The sequence below is a fragment of the Budorcas taxicolor genome, chromosome 5 (assembly GCF_023091745.1).
Source record: "Budorcas taxicolor isolate Tak-1 chromosome 5, Takin1.1, whole genome shotgun sequence".
In the NCBI taxonomy this organism is placed as follows: Eukaryota; Metazoa; Chordata; class Mammalia; order Artiodactyla; family Bovidae; genus Budorcas; species Budorcas taxicolor.
Window position 1 is genome coordinate 142,518,507 of NC_068914.1, and position 26,584 is coordinate 142,545,090.

The window sequence follows — 26,584 nt, forward strand, 5'->3', positions numbered from 1 at the left end:
CCCTGCTCCAACCAAGCGGGGCGGCAGCGCGCGCTGCGCGGAAAACTCCGGAGCAGCGGGCCAAGCCCCGGCGCACCCTTGCTTTCCTTCCCTGCGCCCCATCCCGGCCCGAGCGGCGAGGGGGCGGGAAAAAGGGCAGCGGGCGCCTTTAAATGCTAATGAAGTCGATGCCCCAACTCCGGAGCCAACCCTCCCAACCCTTTCCCCTCCCCGGGCCCGCGCGCCGCCTAGAAGAACTCGTGCGGGGCCATTTTTGGGGCAGTAAGACCGAGCGCGGAGCCCCGGAGCGAGCGCGCAGCCCAAGAGCGCGAGCCGCCTCCGCCGCGAGACACCCCCACCCAGCCCGGCCTCCGGGAGAGCGAGCCCCCGGCCGCCGCGCCCCCGAGCCGCGCCAACCGCCGACCAACCGCCACCGAGGTGCCCGAGGGACAGCGGAGGAGGCGGCATGAGCGAGGCGGGCGAGGCCACCAGCACCACCAGCACCGCCGCCGCCGCTCCCAGCAGCAGCGCCCCCATCACCACCGCCGCCGCCCTCCCGCAGGCTCCGGCGGAGGCGGCCCCCCAGGACCCTGCGCCCAAGAGCCCGGCGGCCGGCGGCGCTCCCCCGGCCCCTGCCCCGGCCGCCCTGGTCTCGGGCAACCCCGCTGGGGACGCGGCCCCGGGCACCGCGGCCCCCGCCTCTTCGGCCGCCGTGGGCAGCGAGGACGCGGAGAAGAAAGTTCTCGGTGAGTCAGGCGGGGAGGCTCGGGGGGAGGAGGGGGAGGTGCCGCTCCGGGCTGGGGCCCGGGCCGCCGAGCACGTGTGGGCCACTCCAGCCGCCTGTCTGGGCGGGATGGATCAGGGTCCCCGGGGACGTGGGGTTCCCCCCGACCCTGGGGCGGGCGGCCGCCCATCCCGCAGGCGCTGCGGGACCAAGGCGCGGCGCTCCCGGCCGCCCGAGCGCTCCTGGGTTCGCAAGTTGGGGGTCTTAACTGGGGGTACCCTAGGAGGGCGCTGTCGCGCAGTCCTGTGGCGACGCATCCCTAGGTGCGGAGGGGAAAGAAGCGGCAGTCGGGAAAGAGGATCCAGGGTGGGATGGAAGTGGATGTAGGGATGGGACAGGCACCCACGTGGCATGGGAACTTTGGAGTCCTCGCATAGGATCTGGGCGAGGAGAGCATTTCCTTGGAGGGAAGAGGAAGGCGCTCGGAGCAGACAGGGCAGGGGTGGGGGAGTTGGTGGTGGTGGAAAGTCTTCTTGCTGGGAAGGCTCAGGTGTCCGTCCCAGACGCCCTTCTCACGGGGGCGCGGGAACGAGGCCAGGCTTCTGTCGGCCACATGCTGGCCGAAGGGTGTTGCAATCCTTCTCCGGGGAAACTTGGGTCTCGGTCCCGCGTCCCCCTCCCTCGCCCTGCCCACTGCTGCAAGAACCACTTGGTGTTTACCAATCACTCTCGTCTTCCCGGATTGTGGGAAAGCGCTTGGTGCAGCAGCTGAAAAAACTTGGTCGGAAGTGAGGAGATGACGTTAGTTCGCAGCCTCGTTATCTTGGGGACTTGTAGCTTAGGAAGGGGAGTCTGAAGAGATGTTCAGGTCCCGGGGGCAGAACGTTACAAAGGATGTCTGTAGTTATTGTTGGTTTTGTCACGTATCTCAGCGTCCTCATTCAGTAACGTTAACGCCCTGTGTGAGGCCTAGGCAGTGGGTGGGGAATAAGGTCTCTAAAGGGTGTGTGCTGTGTATCTCATTCCCTCTTTTTTTTTTTTTTTTTAACCAGGGAAGGTTAAGAGATGGTGTAAGATGCTTCTGAGAAATTTTCAGTATTTTGCATGGGGCATGTTTGCTTTCTGTGAGCCTTGCCTGCCCAATTTTCTAGGAAGAAAATTTTATAGGCAGAAACTTGGAGGAATCATGTGAAGAAAGTTTAATAGGATCCCATTTTTCCTGCCTTGAGAGGCCTGTGTTCATTTTTTTTTTTTTTTCTTTAGGGTTAGATTTTACTCAGTTACTGTCAAATGAGCTGCTAAATGTAACATGTGCAGGTTAAGAAACAAAATAGCCTTCATTTCTCTAGGCTAAAAGTTGCTCCAGTCTAGTTCAGGTTGTATTGTGATATTGTTTTCAACAAGTGTTTCTTGGAACACTTCCCATGCCAAATGTCAAGAGAGACAACCTTGGTTTATCCGAAGCAGTGTTAGGATATGTTCTTAATTTGATTTATTTTCATATAAAGGAAATTTCTGTTTTTCACTGGATCCCTGTATCTTTCTTGAATCTAAACTGAATTTTAAACTGCCGTAGATATCTTTAAAGATGAAGGAACTAGATAAATTAATTTACTCAGCCACCAACTGCTCTGACAGTCCCAGCACATCCCTGGTGGTGAGGTTGTAGGTTTGGGGTCTTTTCGCTGTCACTCCCAAATCTCAGCAACAAGGACAGCCTTCTGCCTGACATTTCAACGCTGTCTCTGTCCAGTATGTTCTGCCATCTCCTGTTCTTAGCCAAGCAGACACATGGTGCCTACAATGTGCCAGGTGCAGTGCTGACTGAAATGGAATTCTGGTTTGGGATTCTCGCATTCTAGTTCTTAGAAGTGGTTCTAAACTTCAGCGTATAGCCACAGGCCAGGGGAAGTAGTTGATATGACCGAAGGAAAACTTAATGAACCTCATGGAAGCTTGTTGGTCGTCCTCCTTTCCCCATCCAGCTCTGTGTATGCGAAGTGAGTTTATGGGCTTAAACCAAGAAGAATGGATGACTGTGTTTGGCCTTGTGAGGTCACTGGAAATTTTTGTGAAATTAGGAAATTTTTAAAAACTAAAGTGAGAATAAAAATAACCTTCCAGCTGGATTGAAGTTATCCTTGAAAATCACTTTCATCTTTCTCTTTATTAGTGTTGCTTTTCTAATCACAATTATGCCTTTGACAGTGCCTGTAGACATTAACTATATGAAAATGAATCAGAAAGAGTTCCTACCTTTATATTTTCCTTATGTTTTTCTAGTTCATTAATTTTGGGGCAAATGAGACAAAAAGCATATCATTTGAAATAATGTGAGATTTAAAAGCATATCAATCAAAACCAGTCTTCTGTGTACATTTAGATCTAAAAAATATATATATATTTTTGCCTCTTTGCCCTGTTGCTCTAATTAAAATGCCCTAAAACTGAACATATTAATAGTTTAGTCTCTTTATTGGAGAGATATCTTCCTTAGTTGGCATAAGAATTGCAGATTGCTCAGTAAATGGTGGGCCAAATGACTTTAAAGGCAAAAGAGTTTTTTGTTTGTGTTTTCTTTTTACAAATAGAGCTAAATAAACTACTTCCCCAAGCATATTCATGTAGCAAAACTCAGAACTAACCCTGCCCACAGCAAAGTAAGCTCTAATTACTGTTTTCTTCTTGAATTTAAAAGCTGAATCTTTATTATTTTTCCTTGGAAATTAAAAATATTGTTTGTGGTTAATTGTTACTTTTATTCTCTCCTAAGCTTTATTCTTTTTTAAAGATACTCTATTGCCACATTTCTTGTCTCACTGAGTTTTGATAATTGTTTTATGCTTTTCCTGAATTTAGACCTGGGCATTTCATAGAGGTACTGGATTTGGTATTCACAGTTGATTCAGAGGAGTCATCTAAAATCATAAATGGCTAAAATAAACATAAATCTGTGAAGTACAAGTTCCATGACCATACTATTGGTTTAGATTTCTTCTGTTGAGTTCTGTTAAGATCTTACATTGTACAGAAATGGTCCTGTCACAGGGGCGAGTAGAGTCAGCAATCACATTGCGAGGGTTATAAGAAAATGCTGATAAGAATTTGGTTTATAGGAGAAACCAAAATCAGTTTGGTTTGATTCCCACCAAATGAAGAGAGCAGGATAAACGATGAAACAGAATCCCAAACTCATCGCAGGTTTGAAAAGGCCTGTTGCGTCATGTCTCGGGGCGGTAAGAACAGAACTGGCCTGAGCCCGCCTCACTTCTATTATTACTCTGGACTCCTCTGATGGGCCCCCATCTGGCATCAAGACAAGTTTCTTCAGGTCTCTGTAGATCAGCTATTAACAAGGAGCTACTTTTTCACTATGTGGAGTTTGCTGACTGTTTCAGAGTGTGAGAGTGATGTGTCAGGTCTCAGGGCTCACCTTGCTCATGTGTCTGTAGTCACTTTCATCGAGAGCTGCTTTCAGCACTTGGAACATTTTTCTGCTGTAAAACTTTACAGAGCATGTTTTCATTTTTCCCCTTAAACATTGTTTCCCAATTTTAATCACTGCAGAATCATATAGACTTATGACAACACCTTATCTCAGGACTTCACTGAAACATTTCCCAAGGAAGAAAAGTTTAGTCTTCTGAAGAGTAGTTCCCTGTGACAACCTGTGACAACTTCACTTCCTCCATTTTCTTCTCTCGATAAACTCTAAAGTTAAGCTTTTAATGGTTTCCTCAGGTATATTTATTTAGGCTTTAAATAATGCTATCAAGACCTTAGTGGTATGAGCTTTATCTCTTTGTAGGTCAGATACTAATTTATCTGCTTAATCCTATTTTAGCCACCAAAGTCCTTGGCACTGTCAAATGGTTCAACGTCAGAAATGGATATGGATTTATAAATCGGTATGTGTGTGTATCTCTGCGTGTTTTATTTAAATATGTCCTCATGCTGTGGCACCTGCTGTTGGTGTCTTTTCCCATACTTTATTAATGGCTTGTGTAAGTTTTCAGATTTCCGAGCTGTGTAAATACTCTCATTTCTAAGCTGCTGATCATTTAACATTAATTGCAATGCATTTCTAAAACACAGATAAATAACTTGTTTTATATAATCTAGTCATTAAAAGAAAAAACAGTGGCAGTGGGGACAATAGAGAAAGGGGAAGGGCCTTAAGATAATTGAGTGGGTATCCACAATTTCACAGATGGAGCAGTGGAATCCTAGACTTGGTTAAGCAACTTTCCTCAGGTCACACAACTAGTGAGTAATTGAGCTGGATCTGCAACCCAGGTCTGGTCCAAGTCCTGTGTAGAAACCACAGTGTTTTCTTTAAACCATGGTAACTTCTAAGCATATAGGAATGAGAACACAGCTGCAAGCGGTGAGGGTGTTCTGACGTTTTTATATGATACCATCATTTTCTCTAGCCCTCCTAGCTAGGACCCCGCCTTCTTAAAAAAAAGAAAAATTCCTCTAATTTCTTCCTTGTATGTTTTGGTGGGCAGTGGGGGTGCGGTGGGGGTTTAGGGTAGGGTGGTGGTGGAGGGGGGGTTGTTTTAGGTTTCAGTGTAAGGGGAGCCTAGTTCACAGCTGTGCCCTGTCCTTTTAACTGTCTTGCTTTGCTTTTGCTGGGAGGGAAACCTCGGGCTCTGGTTACATACCATGTGATTTAGAGAGAGATGAGAGGAAACGGGTGTTTTGGTAGGTTGACTGTGTGCATGAAGCTAGGCACCATTGTCATATGGAAGAGTAAGGTGGGTCCCTTTTGGGTTTAGAAGTTTTTAAGGAGGACTGACTTGAGGCATCTGAGTTTAGAGGACAGACAGACATCTATGTTGTGATTTGAAGTCCTAGGCTCTAAACTATTGTACGTTTTCCCACTTACCTAGTTCTTTTAACTGTGAGCTTTTTGTCTTCCAACAGAAATGACACCAAAGAAGATGTATTTGTACATCAGGTAAGAGGGACGATAACTGTGATGTTTGCTCTCTGAGGAGAGGGGTGTCTGTAATCTGCTATTATTATCCCTTTCCCAAAGTGAAGCCCTGCACGTTGCTGTTCTGCTTGAAACTCCTCCTGGGGTTTTATTTTGGCAAGAGGGCCCAGTTCCACATTTTAAGATTAGCACTTAAGCTCTTCTCGTCCATCACATTAACTGTTTTCAGACAGTTTTATTTTTTGAGCTTAATGAAGTAATAATCAGACCACATGCTAATTTTTAGAGCCTTAGAGTCTTCAGCTAAAGCACTTCTATTTCCATCTTAGCAGCCTGTGCGCCTGACTGTGTTTCCTCCTTGTGTTTGGCTGGGCCTCACCTTACCTTCGCCTGGGTGGGTACTGGTTAAATCCTCCTCCATCAGAGCAACTTGAACTTGGGTAAATAGCACAGCGAAGCAGATGGCTGGAGTGTGTGTATCCAAAACATGGGGGCTTTCCAGGAGGCTCAGGGGTAAAGAATCCACCTGCCAATGCAAGAGACTCGGGTTCAATCCCTGGGTGGGGAAGATCCCTTGGAGAAAGAAATGGCAACCCACTTCAGTATTCTTGCCTGGGAAATCCCGTGAGCAGAGGAGCCTGGTGGGCCACGGTCCGTGGGATACAGAAGAGTTGGACACGACTTAGCGACTGAGCACAAGCAAGATCCAAGACATAAGGAGGCTCCAGCTCCCAGGCTAGTCCCCTCCTCTGTCCTGCTTAGCACATGTCCAGGTCAAAAAGGCCTGTCGTCCCCTGTATTCAAAAGAGATGTAGAAAAAGTGTAAAATACAGAAAACACGGACTTCTCTGTACAGGAAGCTCAGTCTTTTTCTACATTATTGACCTAGGATGTTATTCTGTATCCTGGACTTTCTTGGCAAAAGAGATTAAAAGCATGACATGCACTTAGTTTTCTTTTTGTGTGGTTAATTTCCAGTGAATTGTCTCACATATGTGTGGTTCTTAGTGGATAACAACAGAGAAGTACAGAGACAGGTACCAAAACCAGCACATTCACCTCCAGGGCTCTGTCAAGCGTCTGGTTTTCTGTGTTTTCCTGCTGTTTAGGATCCTCTGCACCATGGGGTAGAGTTTGGTGACTGGAGAGAGTGCTATGTCAGAAGAAGTGATCCCATTGTGGTTTCTATCAGTTGTATTCCAGTTGTGCCAGGGTAGCTGGAGTGGATTACTTTGTTCAGACACAATGACTTTTAAAGTCAGAACAGACCTAAAGGGAGTGTTGCTTATAACACCTAGGGAGTAATAGAGATTTTTGGGCTAAGAACTCTGCCTTCTGGTGACTGATGGCGTAAAGGGACCTCACAAGGTTCTGTGCCAGTGGCCAGCCTCACTGGCCTGTGAGTGTGTGAACTGATTCCAGCCCCCCGTGAGGCTGGGCGGTGAGTCACCTCGGTGTGCTGAGGCTTGCCCAGTTTAACAGGAAAAAGGGAACGAGCCGGTAGGGAGGGGCTGTTTTTGGACTGGCTGAGTGTTCAGGCGGCCTGTGTGTATATCCTGTCCTGAACTGCCTTTTTCCTCTGTGGGTGAGGTCTCTGCCCTACTGGCTCATTCTTTTTTTTCCCTCCCTCCTACTCAGAGTAAGGGAAGGGCTAGATTACACATGCCTAATCGCTTTATAAAATAAGGCTGACCTAGTTCCACAGAAACCCAGAGCCCCTTTAACTGTTTAGAGATACCAGCTGACAAAATGGAATTCATTACAGGAGTTATTTTCTTCCCTCCATTGATTGAAAAAGAGAAGCCTGTTTATAAGCAGGTATTTAGGTGCCTATGTTCACTGCAGGATAACATCATTAACCTTTCAATGTTATTTATCAGGGAGTGCATAGGGATGAGCTGACATGTGAATGATGTGATGAGAAAAATTTGAATAAATATCACACAGTTATAGTACAGGGGTATACACTTCCCCTACCCACCCGCCTCCTTCCCCTAGGCTGTATTTTTATAAACTCAAATCACTTATCAGCCTCCAGTTGGTTTCCTCATCTGTAAAATGGGAGAGGAGAAGGTTGTCAGCAGTGTTTTGTTCTTGAGGTATTTTCATATATTGTCAGAAATATTTATCCCCCCTTGGATTTTTAAAATTTCTTTTGAGGTTAGCGGTTTCCCTTGTTCACTGAAATCTCTATCCCCATATTTCTGTGTTTATGTGCATGTGTAAGATTTTATGGAGGCGTCCCCCATCCCACAGCCCCCCACAATGATGGAAAATAGAGTCTGACCCAAGACACTTCATAGTGTGAGGAAGCGCATCTATCCAGTATCACAATTAGTTCATCAGTATAACTGCACTTTCTGTTTAACCCACCTACCAAGGTGAATTTTGAAGGATAACATGAAATCAAGAAAGTAATGTGGAACATAGTTGTATAGTGTTTTTTTGTTTTGTTGTTCTTGTTTTAGAGATGCAGGTTAGTTGGGAGAATAGAATAGAATAGAATAGTGGTAAAGAACCCGCCTGCCCATGCAGGAGACACAGGTTCCATCCCTGGGTCAGGAAGGTGCCTAGAGGAGGAAATCACTACCCACTCCAGTATTCTTTCCTGGGAAACACCGTGGACAGAGGAGCGTTGTGCACTGCAGTTCATGAGATCGCAAAGGGTCGGACATGACTTAGCGACTAAACAACAATGTTAGATTAACGATTTCTTCAGTAGAGCCAGTAAACTTGAAAGGGGTGAACTCTGTGGCCAACTTTGACCTATACTTCATTCAGAATGTTTTTTTACTCTTGACAGACTGCCATCAAGAAAAATAACCCACGGAAATACCTGCGCAGTGTAGGAGATGGAGAAACCGTAGAGTTCGATGTGGTTGAAGGAGAGAAGGTGAGAGGAGATTGTGGTTGGGTATCCAGGGTGCTGGCAATATTTTCTCGCTTAGTAAATGGTCTCTCAGTCCTTTATGAGTTAACAGTACTTTGGATTTTTACTATGACAGAAAGAAGCAATTCTTTAAGTAAAAGTGTTTCTGATTATTGACTATCATATGCATTGTTTGATGCAGTATAAAAGGATATTTTAATTTCCATTTTAATAAATGATGAACCCTATTTAAATCATGGAAGGAAAAGCTAATTTCTGAAGATTTAAAATGACAAATCTTATTTTGGTACCAAATGTGTTTTCAAGTGAAATTTAAAATTAAAACAGGGCTTTCCTGGTGGCTTGGTGCTAAAGAATCCACCTGCCAGTGCAGGAGACATGGGTTCAATCTCTGATCTGGGAAGATCCCATATGCTGCAGAGAAACTGGACCTGTGCACCACAGCTATTGAGCCTGTACTCTAGAACCCTGGAGCTGAAACTGCTGAAGCTGCACACCCTCCTAGAGCACATACCCTACAGCAAGAGAAGCCACAGCAACAAGAAGCCCATGTACAACTAGAGCTTAGCCGCTGCTTGCTGCAACTAGAGAAAGCTCACGCACAGTGATGAAGATCCAAGGCAAGCCAGAAATAAATACATAAATAAAATTTTTAAAATTAAGGTAGTTTTTTAGTATTAAAAATTGATAAAAGCTATTTTGGGGTGAAAGATACCTTTTTGTTTTAAGAACAAAATCAAATATAATCATTATGTTTTCTCTTTGGCTTGGATTTTGAAAAGCCAGAGGCATCTTGACAGACTGTATAACCGCTATCTTCAGATGAAGACTAACCCAGGAAGCTAAAAGGATCATTTTGATGTGCATCAACAGGTTTTTAATGCTGTGATATGTTTAATTCTAATATTAGTAATGTCTTTTATGCTTTATTTTTTAATTGTAAGCTGATTAGTTCACTCCCAGATGATTGCTCTTCTGATCTACACACCATTCATTCTGTAGTTCCTGTTCTTAGCAACTCCCAAACTGTTTCCTGTTTTAAAACAGAAACACTTTATTTCATCTCATATAAAAATTTAAGTGACTTTTACCAATGTGATCCCAGAGTATCTTGCAGATCTTCCAGAGTTCCAAGTTATCTACCAGCAAATGCAGACCTGTAACGATCCCTAATGTCCCATCCAACTAATAAAATTTTATCTAGCCAGGTTAATTTTACCTCTGTGTATTTTCAGCATGTGAGGTTATACAAATGGACGTAGAGTGGGGTTTCACTCTTTTGAATCTCCTTTTCCCGAACTTTTTATATTTTTGAAGCATTACTTTATCCGCTTGTCCGTAGAGAATCTAAAGGCTATGTGTTTCGACAGTAAGATCTGAAGAGGGACTACTTTTGTGGACACTGTGTATGAAAGCAGGAGCTGAGTCAGCAGCCCTTCATTCCTGCCACTGCCACGCTGGGAGGAATTTCTCTCTCACTAGCTCAGTGCTGGACAGACCACGTGAGCCCATGAGTGGATTCTCTTGGTACCTCACAGAGTAACAGGTTTCCGTATTTTCTAGGAAGAGAACATTATCTCAGTTATTTCCAGTGAAGAATATTCTTCCTGGTCTAGCATTCCTTTGCTCCAGTTGCTTTATATTTACCAGTTTTACGTTTCTTAAAGATAAATATATATACATATTGCTCTTGAATCAAGAGAGCAGAGGTTGTGGAAGCACGCAAGCTGTATATACATCCATTATTTTTTTAACTTTTTACTTTATATTGCAGCATAGTTGATAAACAGTGTTGTGTCAGGTGTCATGCTGTATACATTTAAATCAGGACATCAAGCATCTTGCTCACCTTATTAAAACGAGGGTGTGTTTTTGAGGTCACCTGTAGGAACTTCTAGTACCTCCTGCCAGTCTTAAACCCTCTGGCTGTCTAAGGCGGTGCTTTCGGTCGTTTGGCTTCTTTCTGACTCGAAGGCCGTCTTTGCTTTCTTCCTTTCTCAGGGTGCAGAAGCAGCCAACGTGACCGGCCCGGATGGCGTTCCAGTGGAAGGGAGCCGATATGCTGCTGACCGGCGCCGCTACAGACGCGGCTACTATGGCCGGCGCCGTGGACCGCCCCGCAATGTACGTTGTCTCTTTCATCATCAGTGACCCAAGAAATGTGCACATCTAAAATTAAGTGTGTATGTTTGAAGCACATAAAAGCTGTATCTTCTCCTGGAAACACAGTGATTTTTTTGGATGGGAAAATTTTCATGTTCAGAATTCACCCCCACTGGTCTTATGTGACATTTTTGCCATTCAGCAGTTTTATCAGTTTATTTGCATTTGGCTGCAAGTAACAGCCATTTAATTATCATGTAACAAGAAGGCTTAACTTGGGCCACGCCAAGGTTGTCAAAAAGGTTTTTTCTTCTTTTGGCTCCTTTATCGGCCAGAACTGAACCATGTGACATCCACTGGGTGGGGTAGGGAGAAGGGGCCTGGGGTTTCTGTGATTGGCTTACATCTGGTGTTCATCCCTTGGCGCTGACCCTGTTTCTTTCTAAAGTCAGCCTTTCCTTGGCAAGGAATAGTGAGGAACAGCTCTGGAGTAAGTGATGGACAGTGCTGGCCACAGAAATATTAAGTGATTTGCCTCAATTATGTAACTGTTTTATTTAGGATAGCATTTCCCATTATTTCAAAGTTAAGCAACAATTAAGTCTGAATTTTTAGTCCTGTAGATTGGTACCAATCTAAGTGAAAGGGTTTACAACCAAGTCTGGCTGGAGGAGGCTCAGTTTAAAGTATTCTTGAGGCATCCAACTTGTGGTCATGAGGACCCTCTTAGATATGAGTCATTTTTTGATGTTTCTAGAATTAGTACCAGGGATTGGTACTCTGGAATAAAACTCAAGATGCTTTGTGAACACAAGATTGTGGCTATGTGCGTCATCCAGGGAAAACTTTTGAAAAAAGTCTCACCAGAATGAAGTATTTGCAGACTGAGAATGGGTTATATCTCTGCACTTCGATAGAATAGTATGTTTCTGCTTACCTAAATATTTCCTCTCTTCATTGTGTCATCTTAAACATGCAGCCCAAATTGGTTTCTATCAGATTCCATGTGGTATGTTGTTTTTCTTCCTGTATTTCTCTTACCCATCTTTTGCTTATCCTGTTTAATTTTTAATAATAAACTGTGTCAGAGACAGTAGGAATAGGCTACCATAGCATCTACTACGTCGTGTTAACTCTTTCAGGTTCACCAGGTTCATGGAACACTAGTTGTAATTGTTTTGATTTCTAGGTTACCTCAGAAGTACAAGTGGTAAAAAGCCTTTAGTGAAAAATTTTCCTTCAAAGACGTTTCTCCTCAGCTCAAATTTCTGAAGTCATGTGTGTGATGTTTAGAAACAAAATTATCAAAATTCTGAAAATAAACATAAATGAAGGTTTTCTGTTGTGATGTCTTCTAGGTCCTGACAGCTTCCTGAGTGTGTTTGGCAATGGTGGTGCCATTGTTGTTATTTTGTAAAACTAATCTTAATGAAAGATTTGGCTATAGAAAACTCAGATACAGAGAAACCTAAAGAGAAAATTTACAGTTTATTCAGTCACACTATTTGGGGGAACATTTTCTATGCTAATATGCCTTTAAATCATTGGAGATTATATCTGATACAGATTTTATAAAGTATAGAGTTACTTGGATTTTCTGAAATTAGACTAGTTGAGGCTATGCTTGAAGCTTTTCCTCTTTGAGAATTTCGTTGCTCATGTGGGCTTGGTTTTCTGGAGAGTTCTAAATATTAAATACTCTCACCCCCAACATCAGTCATTTAATTTTCTTCATTCTAAGTTAGTTCATTTTTTAAAAGCTATAGTTATTTTACTTAAGACTACCTTTGGCATTGCAATTCCCCTTTAAAGTAAGATTTGAAATAAAAATTCTTTAAGGGATGTTTAGCTGTTTGCTTATATTTTTTTGATATAAAATGTTAGTATGTGAAATGGTAGTTTAAATGCAGGAAAAAGATAAAATGAATCAATAGTTCCTTGTGTTGATAAAGTTTGTTATATTCAGAAACTGTATTTATTACTTGCTACTATGTATTAAAGTGCAATTAAAACTTTATTCCTAAACAAATAAAGAGAGGTATGCCATAAGTCAGTGGTTCTCAAACCTTCTGGATTTTGGACCCATTTATATGCTTAATTATGGGATCCCAGAGTTTTTATGTATATTTATGTCTATTAATACTTATTGTATTGGAAAGTAAAGCAGAATTTAAAAGATTTAATTTATTTTAAAATAAGCTATTACTTGTAAATACAAATAACTTTTTTTTTAATGAAAGCTATTTTTTAATTGAATGAAAAGAGTGGTGTTGCTTTAGGTTTTCGCCAATCACTGATGTTGGTTTAATAAAAGACAGCTGGTTTCTTACAGCTCCTTCTGCCTTGGTGCTGTGAGGGACCATGTGTCACTGTAGCTTCTGGGAGATCCAACCCCCCTCCTGCCCCCAACTCAGGAGAGAATGAGATGGGAAAAGACAGCATCCTGCCAGCCTTATGGGAATAGTTTGACCTTGATGACCCCCCTAAGAAGGATTTCAGAGACCCCCATCCACACTTTGAGAACCCAACCACTCCAGGAAGCAAACCACTTAGGACCAACCACAAAATATACAAAATATATTTTTCTTTACTTTGCCCCAGTAGATGGCCAATGTGGGGAGACACATTTGGTGGAGCCAAATATTCTAAACTGTGTAAATGTTTTTTGGGTGGTTAGTCAACTGATACTGACTAATTCTAACTAGATGCGAACTAAGTTCTTTAGCGATTAATTGCACTTGCTTTTCTGCTTCTTGGTATTTTATCTGCATAGATCTGCTTTAATCTTAATGTAGCTTATCTCAGGTCATCACCTGATGATCCAGGGTAAATGCATTTTTGTCGATATACTAGAAGGGATCGTTGTTCCTTTGGAGGAGAATTTTTTGTTTGTTTGTTTGTTTCGTTGATACTCAGCCTAAATGGTATTCTTTGCTTCTTTCCCTGCCGACACCTCCTCTGAACCTCTGTTTCTTTGCTTCGCTAGTACGCTGGGGAGGAGGAGGAGGAAGGGAGCGGCAGCAGTGAAGGACTGGAGGCCCCCGCCGCTGCCGGGCAGTTCTCTGGGGCCCGGAGTCAGCCGCGCCGCCCCCAGTACCGCCCCCAGTACCGGCGGCGCTTCCCGCCTTACCACGTGGGACAGACCTTTGACCGCCGCTCCCGGGTCTTCCCCCATCCCAGCAGAATGCAGGTAAACCAGCGCCTGGGACTTCTCTCCGGCAGTCCTCACCCCTCCGTCCTTCCTCTGCCTACTCTTCCTCCTCCTCTTCCAATACCAGCGGCCGGAAATCAAACCTTGCTTTTGGCTTCTCGATGCTGACGCTACTTAACCCAAGCAGACTAGTCTGCTCTTTGAGACTGGTCCTTCTAGTCTCATTTCTAAACGCACGACCACATGAGCCTTTAGCCTTGCCTATACCCAGGGACCCTGGTGGACAAGGTACAGTCTCAAGTTTATAGAAAAAATGAAAGACATAAAGTAGGGACAGGTGAGGGTGTCTAGGAGCTGAACTCTGAAGTCAGTCAGGCCTGAGTTTGAGTCTTATCTCTATCTCTGCTACTTACTGTGAGCTTATGAGATTAACTTGTCTATCCTTTAAATGTGGACAATTGCCTCCACCTTGGGGCTGTGATGATAAAGTCCAAGATAGACTGTAGTGTGTGACAACTCAGGGTGGAGGGTGTCTATAAAGTCCTTAATTTAGATGAGATAATGTTGATGATTAAGAAAACCTCATATGAAAGTGGAGAGGATTGTCTTTTTTTTTTCATTTTTAATGCAAAATACTGATACAACTATTGTGAACTTGACTTGTAGTTAGTAAGCCTTTCACCAACTTTGCAGTTCCCAGGAAACTTGGAAATCTTGGGAGAGGACCTCATTTTTGGTACCACTAGCTTACACCTTCTTCCTCTTAGTGTCCTTGGTTTTTGTTTGTCCACTGAGTGTTTTGACTGAACATTGTGTCCAGTCTGTTCTTTGCTGCCCTTTTCCTATCTATCATGCATGACTGTGTTCTTCCTACATTGCTTCTTGTTTTTTTCTCCCTTCTACTCTTTAACAGCTGTCCCTGACAAATGTGCTAAAAATAGCAAGTAGCCTTACGTATATGGAGAGATTGGGTACATGAGGCATAGTAGGTTTCTTTAGGGCAGCAGCCGGGGCCTCTAGGAAATGAGGACAGGAAGAGTCAGGGAGACTACGACACGCATTTATTTTTAGGGAGTCAGTAGTGCCTTCCTAAAATAATCCTCCTTCATGTTTAGCATATACATATGTACCATATTTTTTGAGTATATGATGAGTATCTTCAATATTGGTTGAAAGAAAAGTATACTTCACCTTAGGAATAGGAGGTTCAGAACAAAGGGATTCTGCGTGCCATGCAGAAAAGCAGGTTGAAAACTAATTTTGAAAATGTGTGCATATTCGGGCAACTGCATTTTAGTTGTCTTGGAAGGACTGATGCTGAAGCTGAAACTCCAATACTTTGGCCACCTGATGCAAAGAGTTGACTCATTGGAAAAGACTCTGATGCTGGGAGGGATTGGGGGCAGGAAAAGAAGGGGACGACAGAGGATGAGATGGCTGGATGGCATCACTGACTCGATGGACATGAGTTTGGGTGAACTCCTGGAGTTAGTGATGGACAGGGAGGCCTGGCGTGCTACAGATTCATGGGGTCGCAAGGAGTCGGACATGACTGAGCGACTGAACTGAACTGAACTGAACTGTGTACCGAGGATGTCATATAGCGTGATATAGCCGTGTCCAAATGACTTCCCTTTTTCAAAGATAATAATTCTCGATATTTGGCAAATAAGTCATGGTGGTTACTGAGCTGATATCAACTGTTTGTCATCTCCGAGAAGAGAATTATATGACAGAGGAAAAGGAGCAGCATTGTTTGGCCTCCACTAAGAGACAGATGTTTGAAATCAGTTCTTAGTTTTCCCTACAGCTTTATGGAATTGGCAGTGGTGTCCATATTTTTGTTGTTGTTGTTACAAGTGAAGGGATTTGAGTAGTTTAAGAAATTAGCAACTTTTACCTAAGGTTACATGGGTGGTAGACTTTGGTTTAAACTCGGTCTGTCCAGTCTCCTCCTGTTCTGTCATTCTAGTACATGTTCATCCTTTATATATGTTCCTTTCTGTTTCTGTGTGTGTGTGTTTGAATCGAAGTTCCTGAAGAAGAAGTAGCTTTGCTTGTTCAGAGAAGTAAGGGAGACTCATGTGGTTGAGATGTTATGGGTGAATAGAGGGGCAAGAGGTTAGATTAAGGTAGCATCAAGGCATATTAGACATGCCTACTATAGACCATAATAAGAATTGTTGACCTATGCTCAGTGTGATGAAAAGCTAGTTGAGGGATCTAAACAGGGGAGGAAACATATCTGAGAAATCACTGGACAGTTTAAGGAGGCTGGACCACAGAAGGCAGCAGCAGAATTAGGGAGACCAGCTCCCTCATTTGCCCTGTGGAGGGGCAGTCAGGGCAGGAATTAAGAGTGCTATCAGTGGAGGTGTGAGGAGTGGCCACATTTAGGAAGTGACAGCATCTGATGATGGAGTGAACGTGTGGTGTTAGGAATAAAGGATACCTTGCGAAGGAAGACCAGGTTTGGGCAGAGAGAAGGCATTTGAAGATCTTCTGGACACATTAAATATCACCTCCAAGGGGAGAGAAGTCAACTTGGCAGAAAAATAAAAGAGGCAAGAGGTAGAGAGTGGCTTGAGTTAAGAAGGTGTGATTTTAGAAGAGGTGGGAGACAGTCTTTGGGGGTGTTTCAAAAGTGACCTAAAAGAGGCAAGGGAACAAGGCGTTCACACACCAGGAAAGGCATGAATGGTAGAGGGAATGGCAAGTACGATGCAAAGGCCGAAGGGAGCCTGGAGGGTAGGCGAGACTGTAGGTGCACCTGTGGAGACATCAAAACATAGATAAAGGCCTGGGCCAGGGAGAGAGGGACTGATACAACGAGGATAGGTAGAAAACTGAGCCAAGGACTGAGTTTCGGATTAAGCAGTTAAGGATTAGGGAGACAAGGAGTCTGGTAGAGGACGATGGGAAGGAGCAGATGGGGAGAGAACGTCCTGGAAGGAAGTGCTGTGTTAAGTGCTATTGAGGAAGGGAGGAAGGGAGACTGAGGCTAGGTTAGTAGGTTTGGTAACTTGGAGGTTAGTGGTATGTGAGGACAAAAGTCTCTGAATTCAAGAAAGAGCAAAGTGGAGGTATTATAGTCCTCTTTGAGGAGGTGTCTGTGCTGGCAGAGGGGGTCTTCTGCCTCTGTATGTATGTATGTTGTCGAGGAGCTCAGAGAAATGGGGCCGTGGCTGGTGGAGGATGTAGGGTCAGGGCAAGGTTTTTGTTTGATTTGATTATGTTTTTACATTGAATTCTCTCCTGGCCTCCCTTCCTTCACCAACAACCTAAAGTCATTCGGTGGGCAGATCAAATATGCCATACATATACACACATCACACACATGTAACTTACAGTGTATGTATGTGTGGTATGTATTTGTGTTTGTGTATTATTTCTGCCTACTGAAATGGCCTCAGATCAGTGACACCTTAATAGCACTGAGCATGCCTGGCCCCCAATTTTTCATTTGTGAATACCATTTTCCAATAAAAAATAGAAGCCCTTTTGGAGAACCGGCCAATTTCAGAGCCAGGCCAGAGAAAGTACAATATGAGCCTAGAACATCTTGTTGTGCCAGAAAACAAGGAAGTGCTCAAAGAATGCTGGAGTCACATCCAGAGGACACAAGCCAGCTGGACAGGGCTCCCATTGGCCAGTAATGATAGTAACAGATTACAGCTCATTGAATAAAGTAGAAAACCAGGAGTTTTCTATATAAGATATTAACAAATATAAAAGTTTACAGATGTATACAAATATATTGAATTTGATGAAGAATGAAACATTTACTGGCTTTTGAAAGTACTTTTTTCACAAAATCCTCATACATTGCAAAGGGGAAATGCATCAACTTCCCCCGGGGTTCTTCTCAGAGTGAACACTGTCAGTAACAGTAGGAATTAAGTAGGAATTGACACCATACGCCGGCCAACAGGATGCAGTGAGAAAAATCCAGAACACTGTTGTGGCTTCTCTTCCAAGGATGTGTAATTCAATCATGTGGAGACCCTAAACAACCCCGAATGAGGAGTATTTTGCAAAATAACTGCCTTGTAACACTTGAACGTATCAAGATCATGAAAGGCAAGTAAAGACTGGAGAACTGTTCCAGTTACAGAGACAACTAAATTCAGGGCATGGCTCTAAGTGAGTCTTTTTATTGTAAATGACATTATTGGGACAACTGACGAAATCAAATGGAGTCTGAGGTTTCGAGTCTATACTCTCAACCGCCCTGTTACTTTGAGATAATTTAAAGAAGACAGTTGGAAAAGATGGACGTTATTTCAGCATGTTTATATGCCTGGATGGAGCTGATGGAGGAGAGGAGGACTGAGAGTTCAAGTGCCCTCATAGGTCAGAGAGAAGGGTTGGCTTTGTCTGTGGGCATGGACCACTTAATCAGTTGAGTGAGAGAAGGAAAAGCACATGTAGGTGTAGGGTGGTAGATTTGATGGCGAAAGAATATAGAGATTCTTCTTTGATTGGTTCTCTTTTCTTAGTGAAATATGGAGAAGGAAGGGATATTACCTTTGTTGAGATGTGTCTGTATTATGAAGAAATTCAGAGATTTTGGATGGGTGGGTTGGTTGGTTAGTTTTTTTGTTCTTTCTTCCTCTGGAAGTTCTGTAGTAATTCCCCCAGCTTCAGATAAATTTCTCAAGGAAGTATTTTTTATTATTTATTGTTATACTTCAATTAAATATGCAAACAGATAAAAGGAAAAAAATTGTAAAAAAAAAGGAATCAGAGGTAAACGTGTGGTTAAAAGGTGTGGGGTGACCTTTGAATGTAGAAACCATTACTGTATCAAAGGGGTACCCCGTTTGTAGAATGAGTGGGTCTGAGTTTGAAATTCTCAGACCCACTGAGGGTTCTCATTGCTCTAACATAGTATATCATTCCACTTCCTTTTGCAATAAAGGTTTTCTTTCAGGAGACAAATGGGACATTTTAACATGTTTAATGTTGTGAAATAACTTTAGTTGCACTGGGATCAGGAAAAGACTGTCTAGTGGGACTGAGTCTGTCTTTCTTTCCTATCGTTCACGCACATTTAATCAGTACATGGTTCACTGATAGGAGATTCCCCAGCTTTGTAAATGAAGCCTTTTATTTTTTTCCTTTAAAAGTTTTTTTCAATGCAACTGTGTGCTGTGTCTCTCATATCCTGCGTTCTGACACTCACTTCAGCTCTTCTTGCCTCCCTCCAGGCCGGTGAGATTGGTGAGATGAAGGATGGGGTCCCAGAAGGAGCGCAACTGCAGGGACCAGTCCATCGGAATCCAACTTACCGCGCAAGGTACCGGAGGTAGGTGATGTCGCCTGCTGACTAATGACCAACTGAAGAACTTGCCAGTGACAGTAGGGCGGTTGGGGTTGTTGCAGGTCTGTTTGTTTTGGATTTATTATGTAATGAGGAGATGTGACTGCTTTGACCATATGTCCAAGGTTTGGTGGGTCTCTGCAGTACATGTATTTTTAGATGGCTATGTGTCATTTCCCCTGTTCCGTAACAACTAAAATTTCTAGTTATCCCTCTACCAAAGCATTCTTTGTTTCTGATAACTTTCACATGATGTAAATTCATACTTAATTTTTATTTTATTATATTCAATGAGATGAGAGCAACAGAAATTAACTGATATGTTATTCAGTGGTAGCTCTACAAATGAAGGAAGAATTGGCTGCCAGCACGCATTTGTGATACAGTAAGTCCCCTACATGCCAGTGAGTTCTGTTCCAAGAGCATGCTTGTAAGTCCAGCATGCTTCGTTCATAAGTCATAAAAAGTTAGCCTAGGTACCCACCTAACACAATCAGCTAGACAGTACTGTTCTATAATAGGTTTATAATAGTTTTCATGCAAATAACGTGTACATAAAAAACAAATAATTTATTTACAGGGCAGCAGTGGAGAAACAGACATAGAGAATAGACTTTGGGCATTGGAAGAGAGGAGGAGAGGGTGAGATGTATGAAAAGAGTGACATGGAAACTTACATTACCATATGTAAAACAGATAGCCAACAGGAATTTGCTGTATGGCTCAGGAAACTCAAACAGGGGTTCTGTATCAACCTAGAGGGTTGGGATGGGGAGGGAGATGAGAGGGAGGTTCAAAAAGGAGGGGATATATGTATACCTATGGCTGATTCATGTTGAGGTTTGACAGAAAACAACAAAATTCTGTAAAGCAATTATCCTTCAATAAAAATTTTTTAAAAAATTAAAAAAACACTTTTAATCTTATATTACAGTACCTTGAGAGTACAGTAGTCCAGTCAGTACAACAGCTGGCACACACGGGCTGGCAAGAAGTAACCAGTGACCAGGCAAGAAGAGTTACTGACTGGAGGAGGGAGAGGAGGTGGGATATGGTGGAACTGAAGGACCGTCAGCAACAGGAGATGGGGGGCAAGCACATTCGCGTCTTTGAAAGTTTGCAGCTCATAGGGGACTTGCCAGACTGAATGTTCTGATAATGAAGCGGTCTAATGCAGGGGTTGAATCAACTAACTACAGATCCAGGTGTCTGTGTTTAAATTCCCACCCTACGACTAGCAGCTCATCTGTAGCTGTATGTGTCTCCTTCTCATAAGTTTCAGGACTCCTCTTAGACGGAGTCACCAGGTTTATAAAATGGACAATAAGGAATATACCACAGTTGTCAGTAAGGTTAGATGTACTCTAAGGCATTTAAGATAATCAGAATGTTGCCTGATAGATAGTAAGCCCTCGATAAATTGATTATTACTACTACCGAAGATTTTAAGAGTAGTGAAAGGAGTGTTGTTTTATTTCTGCTTTATCCCTTGTGAAAACCGAATTGGCTAGACTCCCCAAGATTCATTATAAGCTTTTTATATTGTAAGCTCCCTGTTCCTTTGCCCTGTCCTTGAAGAGCTTCATTCATGAATGACGTCCATACCCCCTTGAAGTTTGGCAAAATGGGATTATTGACGGGAGAGTAAGGACATTACTGGAGCTCTCCTGATTGGCAGCATTCTACATTCTTTTTTCTCACAAGATTCCTTGTAATTTTAGATGCTGTCATTCTAATGATTCACTACTAATGACTTTGGAAATAAAAGAAGCTTCGTAAAAATGTCTTAAGGAAAACAGGAAAAAGATCCTGCGGGTCCCAATTTTGTCAATCTCTAGCTGTGTGTGACCTTGGGAAGGTTGTATTCGACCTTTTTGACCTATAAAAGCAGCAGTTCAATGTGATTCAACCAAATACTCACCTTTAAGCCTCTTGGTTTTCTCACTCTAAATCTTAAACTCACAGAATTAGCCTTGAAATTAAATGAGATAATTAACATGCAAGCATAGAGCACAGGCCTCAGCACACAACGACTAATGTTAGTTTTCTTGCTGTGTCGAATCCCCTTAGTCTCCACGTCTTCAAGGCAGGCTGCCCACAAGAGGGCAGATACCAGGCACTTCTCTTAATTTTTGTACCCACAGTGCCTGGTAGGACCAGAACCTATGTTCTATAGGTGTTTGTTTGCTGCAAATAGTGTTCAAATGAAGGAGGAAAATGATTGAATTTTTTAAATCTCATCATCCTTTTGTTCCATTTGCCACATTCAGTTCAGTTCAGTCGCTCAGTTGTGTCCGACTCTTTGCGACCCCATGAATCGCAGCACTCCAGGCCTCCCTGTCCATCACCAACTCATGTTGGTGATGAGTTTACTCAAACTCATGTCCATCGAGTTGGTGATGCCATCCAGCCATCTCATCCTCTGTCGTCCCCTTCTCCTCCTGCCCTCAATCCTTCCCAGCATCAGGGTTTTTTCCAGTGAGTCTGTTCTTCGCATGAAGTGGCCAAAGTACTGGAGTTTCAGCTTTTCTAATGAACACCCAGGACTGATCTCCTTTAGAATGGACTGGTGGATTTCCTTGCAGTCCAAGGGACTCTCAAGAGTCTTCTCCAGCACCACAGTTCAAAAGCATCAATTCTTTGGTGCTCAGCTTTCTTCACAGTCCAGCTCTCACATCCATACATGACCACTGGAAAAACCATAGCCTTGACTAGATGGACCTTTGTTGGCAAAGTAATGTCTCTGCTTTTTAATATGCTGTCTAGGTTGGTCATAACTTTCCTTCCAAGGAATAAGCGTCTTTTAATTTCATGGCTACAGTTACCATCTGCAGTGATTTTGGAGCCCCCCAAAAATAAAGTCTGACACTGTTCCCACTCTTTCCCCATCTATTTGCCATGAAGCGATGGGACCAGATGCCATGATCTTAGTTTTCTGAATGTTGAGCTTTAAGCCAACTTTTTCACTCTAGCCTTGCATAATTCTAGGAGTAAGTCTTGATCCCTTGACTTTTTAAACCTTTAAAGACAAAACCTGCTGTTCTCGAAGGCCCTTTCCAATTGCACATGTTCTCTCTTCTCTGCTCCAGGGGCCCTCCTCGCCCACGACCTGCCCCAGCTGTTGGAGAGGCTGAAGATAAGGAGAATCAACAAGCGGCTAATGGTCCAAACCAGCCACCTGCTCGCCGTGGATACCAGCGCCCCTATAACTATCGGCGTCGCCCCCGTCCCCCTAACGCTCCTTCACAGGATGGCAAAGAGGTGAGGCCAGCTAGTCAGAGGACACGCTGCCAGACTACCCTGGACCATGTCAGCCTTTAGTATTCCCTCCTAAGAGTGGTTTCATAGTCTGAAAACTGAGGCCAAAAAATATGTATCATATATGTATCTTTATGTATAATAACATTTTCATAAAGGTATGTATATATACAGAGAGGGTAAGAGAGAGAGACAATGCCTTGCCTATATCACAGACCAGATATTTGCATTCAACCAGTTAACACTCTAGTCAGAACAGTTCAGCTCAGTTCAGTTCAGTCTGCTCAGTCGTGTCCGACTCTTTGCAACCCCATGAATCGCAGCACGCCAGGCCTCCCTGTTCATCACCAACTCCCAGAGTTCACTCAGACTCACGTCCATCGAGTCAGTGATGCCGTCCAGCCATCTCATCCTCTGTCATCCCCTTCTCCTCCTGCCCCCAATCCCTCCCAGCATCAGAGTCTTTCCCAATGAGTCAACTCTTTGCAGGAGGTGGCCAAAGTACTGGAATTTCAGCTTTAGTATCATTCCTTCCAAAGAAATCCCAGGGCTGATCTCCTTCAGAATGGACTGGTTAAAGCTCTCCAAACAAAGGACAGCATTTATAGAGAGGAACCTGCCTCTCAGCATGTGTTGAAAGTAACTGTGTATTTTTTATGACTCTCAGCTGTGAAGAGTGATGGTGTTTAGTTGCCATTTGGAAGCCATTCTTCGGTGGTTCTAACTTTTGACTCCAACTTTAAGAGTAGTTAAGAATTTGCACAGTGATTTACCTCTGCAGGCAGGAAGATCCCTACTTGTGAGACCTTTCAGTCTTGAACTCTCCACTGCTGTGGACATTGGTTCATTTCCGGTTTGTGGTTTTATTGTGTGTTTCAGACCAAGGCAGGTGAAGCACCATCTGAGAACCCCGCTCCAGCTCCTGAGCAGAGCAGTGCAGAGTAACAGCCGGCTCCCCAGGCACCTTCACCATCTGCAGGTAGGCGGCCCATGCGGAACTGACGTTCTCTTTAAACAGCGCTGATTTCTCAGCGGTAGCACAGAGCAGTCTAACCCTGCAGTTCATCTGGGCCAGCCTCTTATCTGCATCAGGATTCTGAGAAAGAGATGTTTCGGTGGTGAAATATCTCTGAAGCTGATCTTATTTTGCTTGGTTTTGGTGACATAAACGTGCAGACAGAGTTAATGAGTGTCAAAGTCATTTTTCTAGATAGACAGTTGTCAACTATTAACACCGTGGAAAGATTTTTTGAAAGTTTTACTTTTGTGACCCCTAGTGGCCAGTTTGATAATTTTAAAGTGCCTGCGTGCTTGTTCTGTGGCTTCAGACTCTTTGGACTAGCCTGCCAGGCTCCTCTGTCCATGCAGTTTCCCAGGCAAGAAACTGGAGTGGGTTGCCATTTTGTTCTCCAGGGGATCTTCCCAACCCTGGGATCAAACCTGCATCTCCTGCTTGACAGGCAGATTCTTTACCACTGAGCCACCAGGAAGCCCAATGCGCCTGACAAGGCTTCATTTTAATCACAGAAGACTGTGATGTGTGGAACAAACAGGAATTATTTTTTCCTTCCCATTTCCCTTTGATAGCCAGCATTATTTATGTGTAGTGCTTGAGAGCACTTGGGTTTACCTGTCCACTGCAGGATCTGCTCCTCATTCGCTTGAATGCTCTTGAGCAGTTTATTTATTCTCTGCTACAGTTCTGTCTGCTGCGGGTAAAATAGGGATATTGACTGGTCTGGGTATTACAAAGACAGACGTAGTGATATCACACGTATGAACTACTGAAGAAGGGTGTGGCGAAGAATAACCTCTCCATAAAGTTAGCTTGTTTTTCTTCATTATTACTTCCTGCTTTTTTTCTGTCTTCTTGCTAAAAATCTTGGAAATTGTATTTGTATAGGTAGAAATATACTGGAAAGACTGATTGAGCGAGTCTTAAAAGACTATATAAGCCATAGTTGGTTTCATTCTGGGTTTTTCATCTAATAAATCCTGAGAATTTGATTTTTTAGTATTTCTTGATTGTTGCCCTTTTCATGAAATAAATAAGGAAGTAGCTTTTAGTTAAAAGGGTTTTAAGCTTATAGTAGTAGTGTTATTTTTTCAAAAAATTAATATTTCATAAAATTTTAAGATCATTTAAAGTTTCTACATTTTAAATGCCATCTGCTTTTATATGCAGAGGTTTGGATTTAAATTAGCCTTTCACAAGATAGACAAGTGCTATGCTGAAAATATTCTGTTTTACCTCTGGGTAGCATGAGCAATTTATCATAGAAATAAATTCCATATTCAGAGTTGCTTGAAATAATTAACAGGATTATATATTAACCATTTGGCCATAACCTTTTAGTAACATTATTTCTAGGTATTGTTCCAAAGGAAATAATCCAAAATATAGGGGGAAAATTTCTATTATAATCTAGTATTGGAGAAGTGGTTAAATATTGAGATATATCCATATTAGGAGATACTGTGTAACCACTAAACTGATTATGAAGAATTATCAATGTTATAGTATCATTATTTGAAAAGGCTCCACGATGATAATTTTCTTTTTTATAATTTTACAGAATTTTTACCATTATGCACTGAGTGTTCTTGTTTATAAAAATGTTTTATTAGAAAGTTTCCATTAAATTCATGTTTCAGTTTACAAATCTCTAAAAGGTACACATGGAAGATTTTGTTTTGAGCTTTTGAGTTCAAATTATTTTTTGAACTGCATAAAAAACAGGTAATTTTTGCCTTTTTATTCTGTAACCCTTGGTCATCTTGTCACCCTTTAATAAGTCTGATGTGAATATTTTCCAGGTGACTTAATTAATGACCATTCAAAAAATAAAGGAAAAAGCAAACCACGACCTTATGAACACCAAAGAAACGTCCAAGCAATAAAGTGGAAGATTAATAACCAAGATGTGGACATTAGAATGTTGACTACACTTCTTTACAAAACAGACAACTACACGAGGAAAACGTCAGCAATTTTTTCCAGCAGCTGAGATCCTGGGAATGCCTGCATATAACAAGAGAGTGACCTCCCCAGTTTCAGCAGCCACTAGGTTTATATTTTTTTCTCCTGGTTTTTACTGTTTTGGTAATATGAATTGAAAGAAGAATTATTAATACCGCATGGGGAGACCCCTCCCAACCAAAGAAATCTGAAATATATAGTAAATGCTTTTTTTTTTTTTTTTCCTTTTCTGTTCATTTTGGATGCTGGTGCTAAACTTCCAAGTGTCATGATTTAAAAAAGAAATTTTATTCCCTTATTTATTTCTAGGATAAGGGGAGGGTAACATTTTGCTTTCTTATGTAACTCTCTTGGAAAATGTGCAGTACGAAGTTCCGCAAAAATAAAATTTTTACCCTTGAAAGGAAAGATGTATAACTGGAGAATGTTTTTCTATCTGAGCACATGTTTTTGTCTTTTTTCCTTACTTCATTCACTGAATTGTAAGCTCAAAGCCAAGTGTACAGGTGGATTTGTGCTATTTAATAAACGTAGGGGCCTGAGCTGAGAGCAGAAGAAATGGGATTCTTTGGGGAATGAACAGGTTCACATGTGAGCTCAGCTCTAGGCATGCTTGGTGCTCTCAGCTCCTGAGTCATCCTTGTTGAGGTGCTTGATGACATTTCAGTTAACAACTTCCTTTAAATTATTGAAGGGGTTAGTAGTCCTAACATCTTTGAACTTGTAACTGTAACGGCTTGGCTTTCCACACCAACTGCTGTGTCCTAATTGTCTACCTGTGTCTTTTGGAAAAGAGGAAGGGCTTCTCTTTGCAGCCGCACTACAGATTTCTTCCCCCAGGGAGTAGATGGCACCCCCAAGTGGAGAAACACTACAGCGCTGCTGCTGCTGCTAAGTCGCTTCAGTCGTGTCCGACTCTGTGTGACCCCATAGACAGCAGCCCACCAGGCTCTCTCGTCCCTGGGATTCTCCAGGCAAGAACACTGGAGTGAGCTGCCATTTCCTTCTCCAGTGCATGAAAGTGAAAAGTGAAGTGAAGTTGCTCAGTCGTGTCCGACTCTTCGCGACCCCATGGACTGTAGCCTACCAGGCTCCCTGTCCATGGGATTTTCCAGGCAAGAGCACAGCACTGCAGTACACGTCAATTCTATGTAGTCACTTCTCAGACCCGCTGTGCCTATCAAATGATTTATTCCTTAAATCAGGTACCTCCTGAGTCTGGGTTTGAGTCATC

At 42.9% G+C, this 26,584-nt stretch overlaps 1 protein-coding gene across 2 annotated transcripts; it reads left to right on the forward strand.

Annotated features, from left to right (window-relative positions):
• Positions 1 to 250: 250 nt before the first annotated feature.
• YBX3 (Y-box binding protein 3) lies at positions 251 to 25,758 on the forward strand. Of its 2 annotated transcripts, XM_052640272.1 has the most exons (10): positions 251 to 725; positions 4,548 to 4,611; positions 5,633 to 5,666; positions 8,449 to 8,538; positions 10,537 to 10,659; positions 13,625 to 13,828; positions 19,000 to 19,097; positions 22,202 to 22,373; positions 23,250 to 23,349; positions 25,188 to 25,758. In XM_052640272.1, the coding sequence occupies exons 1-9, from the start codon at positions 446 to 448 to the stop codon at positions 23,313 to 23,315; spliced, it is 1,131 nt and encodes a 376-aa protein (XP_052496232.1). In that variant the 5' UTR covers positions 251 to 445; the 3' UTR covers positions 23,316 to 23,349; positions 25,188 to 25,758. The 2 variants fall into 2 exon arrangements, with proteins under 2 accessions (XP_052496232.1, XP_052496233.1); XM_052640273.1 differs by lacking the exon at positions 13,625 to 13,828 and having other exon boundaries at positions 254 to 725.
• The last annotated feature ends 826 nt before the right edge of the window (positions 25,759 to 26,584 follow it).